General features: G+C 48.4%; 3 protein-coding genes across 3 annotated transcripts in view; 1 reads left to right on the top strand and 2 right to left on the bottom strand.

Annotated features, from left to right (window-relative positions):
• Positions 1-73: 73 nt before the first annotated feature.
• LOC122611902 (cysteine protease ATG4B) lies at positions 74-2,357 on the bottom strand. The gene is made up of 5 exons (XM_043785312.1): positions 1,864-2,357; positions 1,383-1,725; positions 1,241-1,320; positions 632-1,177; positions 74-518 (listed from the first exon to the last, which is right to left on the bottom strand). Exons 1-5 carry the CDS (start codon positions 2,045-2,047, stop codon positions 436-438), a joined length of 1,236 nt encoding a protein of 411 aa, XP_043641247.1. The 5' UTR covers positions 2,048-2,357; the 3' UTR covers positions 74-435.
• Positions 2,358-2,482: 125 nt separating this feature from the next.
• On the bottom strand, positions 2,483-5,406 carry LOC122613477 (protein asteroid). The gene is made up of 3 exons (XM_043787679.1): positions 4,730-5,406; positions 4,233-4,673; positions 2,483-4,177 (listed from the first exon to the last, which is right to left on the bottom strand). Exons 1-3 carry the CDS (start codon positions 5,261-5,263, stop codon positions 2,582-2,584), a joined length of 2,571 nt encoding a protein of 856 aa, XP_043643614.1. The 5' UTR covers positions 5,264-5,406; the 3' UTR covers positions 2,483-2,581.
• Positions 5,407-5,492: 86 nt separating this feature from the next.
• The window catches only part of LOC122613488 (protein Star), a 28,529-nt gene continuing 24,709 nt past the window's right edge, over positions 5,493-9,312 (top strand). The window contains exon 1 of the mRNA XM_043787692.1: positions 5,493-6,467. The gene's annotated coding sequence lies outside the window, so the exon portion shown is untranslated. The remainder of the gene's footprint in view (positions 6,468-9,312) is intronic.

Genomic DNA, 9,312 nt, shown 5'->3' with positions numbered 1-9,312 from the left:
AATATTACGATTACAAACATATAAATACACACTGGGCTAAGGCGATTGCCTCGATCTCATCGAGTCTTCAATGTACAACGTTGCATAAAAATGTTTAATTGATCATCAAAAAGCGGTGTGTGTCTGTAAGTGTCGCTCTGTGTGTGTGTTTGCCAAATTGTCTCCCGTGGAGTCAATCGCGTACAATAAAGCAGCATTATGAATCGCTAAGAACCGCATTCGTACAAATCGTAAACATACTAAAATCTAAATCTCAACCACTCGTCTAATTATGCACTTTAGCCTTAGTTTATTGCATTCGCAGCATCTGCAGGGGGCTCGACCTCTCGCCCCACTCGCTTCTTCTCCTCGTCCACCATCTCATCGGGTGCTCCACTTTCGCATGGCTGGGCTTCATCTGTTCTGGTGCGGCGCAGGCGCTCCGACGGCGTCCTCTCAAATGGCGGCGCTCTCACTGGGCTTTTTGCCGCTGCCACTGGCGCCGCTACAGCCGGCGTCGCTGTCCCTACCGCTCTCTTCTGGAAAATGGAGTGAATTTATTGAGTGAAATCAGAGTGGAATTGCGGACTGTTGATTCAAACTGCGAGCTGTGAAGCTCTAAATAGTCTTAGGCACTTTCAGCAGAACTTACCAACTATGGCAAAGGAGTCCGAATCCGAGGTGCCCGCGGGCCAATCGATATCCGGCATGGTGGGCCAGTCGATGTCCTCCGTGGTGTCCCAATCGACGGCACGTGCTTGGCTGATCTCGAAGAGAGCCGGCGAGCAGAGGCTGAGCACCTCCTCCTTCAACTTGGTTAACAGGGACTCGAAACTATCACTGGTCTTGCAGAGAAAGCAAACAGCCAACGAGGGATCCATGGCGGAGAAGCTCAGGCGAGCAGCATGCTTTTGATGGTAGGTCTCGTCGTAGTCCTGTTCTGCCGCAGCTGTCTTCTGCCCCACGTTGCCGGTTCTTTGCGTGGTATGGGGATCTAGGTAGAGAACCTCATCGTCCACATAGCCCAAGAAGTACAAAGCCTGGTTTGGTCGACCTCCGATCATGCCACAGCTGCTGTCTAGTTCAAGGCAGCGCTTTAAGGCAGGCACGTAAAGCGGGTTAATGTCTATGATGCCCAGACGCAGGGGGATTATGAGAAGCAGTGGCTTCCATGAGCCTCCTTCGCGACATGACGAATCTACAAAGTGTCCAGTGTTGTTAGGGAAATTTTCGAGAAATTCAGATCACTTATCACACTTACATACGTCATCCAATACCACTGTGCTATCCATGGCCACGTGAATCGCCAGAGAGCTCCAGTCATCGAAGCGCACTAGTTTTCTGTAATGACCAATTGATTAGCCCAGTTATCCACCATATTAAGCACAATGTTGTGGTCTTACTTGAGAATCTGGGCTACTGTATTCGGTCCCAGCCACTCGCCTACCGCTTTGTTCTGGGTCTCTCCCATCTGGGCAATCTGGTGTATGGAGTAGTAGCTATTCCTCACGTCTTCGAAACGGTTTACAATCTTGAGGTAGGTGGCATCACGGCAGTCCGACGTCCAGAACCAGTCGCGTCCCAAATGTAGATCGATCAGGGCCTGGGCGAGAACCATCTGACCACAGCGCAACATGCAGCCCCATCCCTTGTCCGTGGTGAGCTGGACTTCCCCCAACGGCGAAAACCCGTGGCGGTATGTGCACCACAGCCGGGACTGAATGTCGCGTCGGATGAGCTCGAGCTCTGAAAGAGAAAAGGGTGTTTTTCAATTCATGTTGACTATCCATCTATGATGGGCTTATCGATGACAAACGGGAAACCCCTCATGACTCATCCTGGATCGGTACCCATATGACACCAATTCAGAAGGCCTCTTCTTACCCTGTATGGCGTTGTACTTCTTTCCCAGGACCCAGACATCGGTGTTTCTGCGAGGAATGTCCTCCGGCTCTCCGCTACCCACCGCTTGGCCAACGGCGCTGGCGAGGACGCTGTCTGGGCCCAAGTACGCCTCGAAGACGCTCTCCATGATCCGCGCAAGCTGGTCGCTGAGCCCAACCAGCATCTACTGCCCGGTGCGCTGGCAGAAGGAGAAGGGTGTGGACACCAGGGCCTCCGCTGCTCGTCTGCGGGTTAATTGCCTTCCAATGACGTTTTGTTTTTCGGCTGCGCCTTTGTTTTGGCCTTTGTTTTCGCTGGCAGCAACGGCAATGCTCCTGCTTCTGGCCCGAGGTCACAGGGCTTTCATTTGTTGTTGGCAGTGACGGGCGCTGATTACAAACTATGCGATAACCAGCATTTGATCAGTCTGCGGCTCGTTTAGTTTCGTTTATTTTTCTTTTTTGTTGATTACAACGCAGTGACGTAGCTGTTAGTATGACCGCATCTGATAAGGTATTTTAGGGAGCAAAAATACCAACCGTTGCACTTAACATGGGAATATCATAGGAAATAACAGTACTTCATCAAAATGTTAATTAAATATGTTGGAAATAAGAAATTTTTAAATATTTCATTATTATTTATTATTTTTTAAACAAAGTATGATTCAGTAACATTGTAAAAACTGCAAAATTGCACTAGCCGGTTCTCAAATTAGCTACGCTACCTTGAGCGCGCAGAATTTGTTGTTCAAGTCGAAGAAGTCGTTTTCCGGATCCGCATCCTTGACCATTTCCGCATTGGGATCTGCGGTGGACTCCTTCAACTCCACTTTCCTGGCCGCCTGACGCTGCTTCTTCAATCGCTTCTTTTGCATCGCCTTCACCGCCGTCGGGTCCACCTCCAATCGCTTCCAAGATGGTATAAACTCCGCGCACCAGTCGTACAAATAGCAATAGAAATCGAACATCATCTTGGAGTCGGGCAGCAGAAAGTTCTCCACATGGAAGCGGACATCGGCACGATTTCTTAGTACATCGTAAATGTTGTAGAGGAAAGCGCCGCAATAAAGCTGGTTCATCCTTGGGCTCAGAAGCGGCAAGTCCAAAAGTGAATTGAGCCCATTGAGTTGATAAACCACAGCCTGAAACTCGGCAAAGGCGTGGATAACCGTGGTGGAGTACAAATCGAATTTCTTCTTGAAGATCTCCTGCATATGAAAATGCGGCAGCAGGCGTTCCTGTGTTAAATAGCAGTCCGATTTCGGTACATGAGCCATCCGATCTGGAACAGAAAGCTCTAGCAGAGCGGGTTTGATGCCGCGCTTGGTTCCCTCGGCAGCTTCCTTATTTCTCACTGCTCGCTCTGCCTTCAATGTCTTGCCAAATCTCTTGTGAAATGCTTTAACCTCTCTTTCAGCGGGGATTTTCACGTCGATGGTTCGTAAGACAACCAAACTGAGGATCAGCGAGTGCAGATGCAGCAAGTCACAGTGCTCAGAGCGATGTAGCCAGTAGATTATAGCCAAAAAGTATAGCCTTAGATCCTCCGGCAGCTGATCGAGCTTACTGAACAACTTCTCCGTCTCCGCATGAGGAGCATTGTCTTCGAATACGGCTCTCAGATGCCTGGCATCCGGCGAAAGAGGATCAAACGCATAGGCAGGCTTCTTTTCAATGGGCATCTTGACATACCTCACGTTGGTCACTCGCAGCACTCTGGTGAGGTAGGTGAGATAGGGCGCTGTCAAATCCTCAGTGTCCAATTGTGGCTCAGTTTCCTCGCCCTCTACGTGATGGAGAAGAGCGAAGACGTAGTTCAGGATAGGTAAGGCCACTTCATTGGAGTCGTGGAAGGGAAAGTGCTCGATCTGTGGGTTGTTGATGTATTTGCGCAGGTGCATGAGGTCCACGAGGCAGCGGGGCAGGTGAGCGGGGTATAGTTTGTGCAGAAACCATTGTGGGAAGAGTAGGGTTTTGTCTTCCACTTCCAACTCAAGACCTTCATCCGTTTCCTCTTCCTCCTCCACATCGTCACCCGAATGAGCCTCTTGATTTTCGCCTTGTTCTTCTTCCTGCTGCTCCTCGTCTTGGTTCTCAGCTTCCTCCTGATCCTCGCCCTCTTCCACTTCTGATATGTTTTCTTCGCCGCTTACCGAATTTTCATCGTCACTGCATTCTTCTTCGCTGACGGGCTCTATATACGGAAAAGCATTCTCGTAGTGCTCTTCGAAGAAATCATAGGCGTGGCACAACTCATTGGAGTAACCAGAAATGGCTGCATTCACTTGGGACACCAGTGAATCTCGCTGGTTCTGCAAGATTATTATTTTCAGTATGAATTGGAAATATATATCTCAAGCAACAAACCTTTTTCAGTCTCGACAGTACTTTAGCCAAAGCAGACTCCGCCGTTTCCTCCTTCAGCCAGGTGAGGATAACCTGTATGCGCTTCTGTTGGAGCTTCAGTTTGCGGCTTCGTCCTGCTTTGCCCATTCCCGAGGCAAAAAAGTTCTTGAAGGCGCTGCGGGCAATATAGTCATTGCCCAGGAGGGCGGCAAAAAGAGGTAGCTTTTCAGGACTCAGAGTTCCTCGGCCGCAGAGATGGGACACCCGGTAGATGCAGCAGTCGAGGTACTTGTAGGTCTTGGAATTCCCTTTTGGGGCTGCTGTCTGCTCTGTGGTTTGAATACCAGCCACAATCTTGTTGGCCCTGGTGCGCTTCTCCACATGCTTGGCCTCGCAACGTCGTAGATCCCGGTTGTCCTTCTGGTTGCTGTTGTTCTGGTCCTTTACCTGTTTGGTGAGCACCTGTGGCACATGGAATCGTTTAATATATGCTGGGATGCAAATAATGTATGCTTTACCTTAACAGTCAGCGTGATCAGCGGGATGTACTTGACGTTGTGGATGTAGAAATCCGAGTCGTAGGAGAGCACCGGGCAGTTGAGTTTCCTGGCCAGAGCAGCCAGCTCGTCATCCGCCTCGAAGACGCACCTCATCACTGGGACGCCGCAATCGCGCACTGCATCCACGAACACCTCCTTGAGGTGCAGGGGAAAGAGGGTGATGGAGGCATTGGGGTTTATCTTCTTGATCACGGAAATCTTGTTCCGCAGCCTGGTGCTCACGGTCCTCAGCTTGCGCTCCTCGTACCCGCCGTCCATGAGGACATAGGGTCGAATGTTGCACTCGGCCAGCACCTGGAAGAACTGCACCACGGCGCGGTAGAAGTCGTCGTAGTCCCCGCCGAAGGCGGAGTAGCTCCCGGTGACATCCTTGTACAGATTGCAGGACAGGTTGTCGCCATCGATGACCAGCGCCGTGGAGTGCAGCTCGTGGGGCTTCAGGTAGATCTCCGCGCGCTGCGCTATGTAACTGGTTAGGCCGCGGACTCCCATTTTCCCGGCCCTTGCTGATTCGCTGTTGTTTCGCGGTTTCCTATTTTCCTTTTTTCCGCAAACTTCAAAAGCGTGCTAATAGTGACTTTCGTTGGCAGTGCGATACTATCGGTGTAGACATCGATTCTTCAGCATGACCGTTTGCTGGCCTTTGGTATATCTGCGCAATTCATTTGGTATCTAAGGTATTTCCCGCTGCCGGACGGTATAACTCGGCGACGGCGCCGCGGTCACACTCTGTCCCGACAATTCCAACCCGACGCTTGTCTGCTCTCCGCCCGCGCATCAAACGTCGAAAAATCGTAACGTCGCGAGTGCTACGGAGGCCAGAAGGAAAATTCGCCAGCAATTAGCAACACTTGGACTGCAAAACAAGAGGAAAACTGGGAAATATACGAGCACAAACACACCGAGTGCAGTGGAAACCGAAATCGCCATTGAATCAAAGAGCGCGTGCATATATACGGGTTCCGTTGGTTCCGTTCCGTTTCTTGTCGCTTTTTCTTGCACACACTTTACCACTTTACCTTTGCGTCTCTCGTTTCGTGCGTGCGTGAGTGTGTGTGTGCGCGGAGTGTGGTGTGCGTGCGTGTGTGTTGTTTTTGTGTGTTCGTTTAACTAAAGCACAGGTAGAAGGAAAAGCAACGGAGAAAAGAAAACCATGGGCGAAATATGAATATGAAATTAAGTAAATACAAGGCGACAGCAGCAGAAAACATCCAGTAGCAACGAAAAACAACAACAACACACGTTAATAACTTAACTTTGTGCGTCTTTCGTCTGCGCCTCACATAGTATTATTTTTCTCTTGGATTTTCAACACAAAAACACCATGAGTGAGCGAGCGAGAGCGACGATCGTGATCACCGTATCGTGAATGAATTTTTGTCAGTGTGTGCGAGGCGTGCTCTACGCACACACACAAGTACGTAAACAACACAACCACACACGGCCCATCGATCACCTGTGTGTGTGTGCGGCATTTAATAAATAATTGTGTGCAAATAAATGTTCCAAAAAGAAATTGTTAAGCCAAACCAACGAAAAACGTAGATCAACAGTGCGAAAATTCGTCCTCGTAATTTAAAACAGACGGTCTGAAAAGCGTAAAGTGCGTGTGTGTAGAATTCTGGAATTCTTCTGGAGGCTTGGAGCGTCGTTTTACGGATACGAAACATCTATACTTGCCTCTTTGCCGAAAAAGGTGAGTTCTAATCAAGGGAAAATCGCTTTCCCATTGGCCAAGGCCGTTCCGGGAAATCTGCGAGTGGTCTCTGCCCACGTTTCCTGTCTTCCGCACATTTTCACACGTCCTGCAATTGCAATTTTCACCGATTTCCCAACTCTGCACCTCTTCTATGTTCGGCGATTCCCACGCCTCTTTTTCGGGGCAGGTATTCGCAGGTAGCCGCCGTGGAAAAACCCTCGGGAAACCCGATAAACTGGAGAAAACCTCCGTTGGTGGGCCGAGAAACCCAGAGAACCAGAAAAAATAGAAGAATTGAAATGTTTTCCCTGGCTGCTGAAACAGAGAAAATCGGGCGAAATTAGCCACCCGCTGATTCCAGAAAATTGCTTGAATAATAGGAACATCTCACTGGGGGAGAGATAAATCATCGTTATTATCATCTGCAGTTGCAATTTGGCACAATTTCGATATGACTGTGCTCCCATTTGTCCGTCGATTATGTAATTTTCGCCGCTGTGCCGCCGAATCAGGTTGATTTTCCATACGAAAAGGGGGGCTTTGGTGCAGAAATACATATATGCCGACGATCTGGCGACCGCCGACAGTTGCCAGCAATTTCCGGCACTTTTTGGCAACTGGAAATCGAGCACAAAAGTTCATCCCAGGGCTTGGAAGAGCATCAAAAGGCGTAGCCATATTCACCCCATTCCAAACGCATTTCCCAAAGTGGTTTATAGTTTTCCTACAGCTGTTGCGACTGCGATTTTAACGATTTTTACTGGTAATCCGGGGAGGAAATGAAGTTAGTGGCGGCTCGACAAGTTGATACCACTTGGAAAACTGGTTCTAGGACACTTCTGAAAAGCAAATATCACAAAGCGTGATTTTATTAGTTTCCCAAACCCATCCTTCCAATCCTTAGAACGGCATTTCCCTCTTCCCTACCCAAGCGCATTATACCCCGTGTACCCTGTAATCAGTGGGCACCATAAAAAGAGTTTGAATTTCAAATAAAATCCACTCTGCGGCACACACACACACACACACACACAAGTCCACTGGGGAGCAGCTGCTGTTTGTCTCTTTGTGTTTGGGTCTCAAATGACACTTGCCAGCGCTGTTGCTGCACATAATTCCGAGTTCTGGGGAATTTCCTAGTAGGAAGTGCAGGGGCCACAGCGAAAACACCAGCAAACACATCGCACTTGACGACTGTCTTTCCACGGCTGGCTGTCTATTGCCGTCCCACTCTGGAAACGTAAATAGAGAGCCCCGATAAAGAGCGGTCCCTAACTCCTAACTGCCCCCAGTTGAGATGCCTGTGACCCAGCTAAAACTGAGTAGGCATAGGTTTTCAGTCGGACTTTAGTTTGAGCATAATTAAAACATTTGTTGAGACTGTTTTTAATGTCACATGGCTATGTGTAGGTGTCCCATCCTCTGGCATCTAGTTTTTCGCACTTGTCCCGTTGCCGTTTCCTGGCTCGTACTCCAGTTACTTGCCGCAATTGAGCAATTAAACAATTGTCTTTGATTAAATGTGCAAATTTGTCTAATGTTCTGCACTGCGCGTCTGTGCACAGCGGATGTGTCCGCGTCCGCTTAAAGCAGCGCTCAAATTGCGCGCGTAATTTGTCACTGATCTCACTTTCTCAATTGGCGATCTCTCTGATTTCTGTGATTCTGATCTCCGTCTGGCCAATTAGGCGTCATTATGCGGCAGGCACGGAGCGACCGTTAGATGGAGGATGGAGCCATTGCAACAGTGGCCAGTATAATAGCAACAACTAAGGAAATAATGGCCCATACCTTTGCCCACCCATACCCATCTAATGCTTCTTGACCTACAAGCCGCAACAGGCCGCCTCTCGCGTTTCCTGCCCGTTTTCATTTACTGTTAATTATTGTTTAGGAAAAGCAGCATTGGCCAATAAAAGCTTGCAAACAATTTCGAATTTCCAAATTGTTTGAAATGCAGCCCAGCTGGCAACACCGAAAGCCAACACGGCCATAACAGCAATCTTGCTCGCACATTCATAATAGGCGGGACAGAGGCGGCCACAAAAGTAGGTGTTCTTCGAAAAATATAGTCCCATATTGTTAGTAGAATCATAATGCAATGTAGGTTTCGTGCGAGTAAATAAATATGTACCATAAGTATTTAGATCTGAAAAATCCAATTTATATCATTTTATATATTTTGAAATAATAACAATATTTGTTGCTCCTTATTATGCCGAGCCCTACTGTACGCATACACACAGAATCAACAAATAAAGTAATTATTTCCTTTCACATGGCGAGCTACCTCCAAAATCGGAAAGACATAAAGAAGAATATAAAAAGCGGAGAAGCCCCAAGACCCAAAAATAAAATCCAACAAAATCCGCTGTCGGCGTCGATTCTTTTGTTGTTGTTTCTGCTGCAGCGGCCCCAACACGTGCAATTGCGAGCGAGCGAGAGGGGGCGAGTCGGAGCGAGACGAAGCTAATAGAGAAGTACTACGATTCGCTCGGGAGTGAGGAGTGCAGTGGCAATTTTGCATCGATCTCCCACACAACGGGCAAAAACGGAGCTCCATGTGAGAGTGACATGTGTGTGAGTGTGAGTAAGGCCCAAAGTGAATGAATGGCACAATCCGTGATTGATTCATGCAGAAATAGATGACTAAATTCGCTTTCGGCCCATTCTCATATCCGTTAGCTGGCCGGCCACTCCTTTTGTCCAAGTTTGGTCAACCAAGTTGGCTCGTTCTTTTGCCATTTAATTGATTCATCTACACCAGCAGATATCTGAAATCTGAATCGATCCCAAAATGACACCCAATTTCATTGCTCTGTGAATGAATACGGTTTTTTTA

Source organism: Drosophila teissieri, chromosome 2L, assembly GCF_016746235.2.
Source record: "Drosophila teissieri strain GT53w chromosome 2L, Prin_Dtei_1.1, whole genome shotgun sequence".
Taxonomy (NCBI): Eukaryota; Metazoa; Arthropoda; class Insecta; order Diptera; family Drosophilidae; genus Drosophila; species Drosophila teissieri.
The sequence above is the reverse complement of the archived record's forward strand: the minus strand, read 5'-3'. Positions and strand labels throughout refer to the sequence as shown.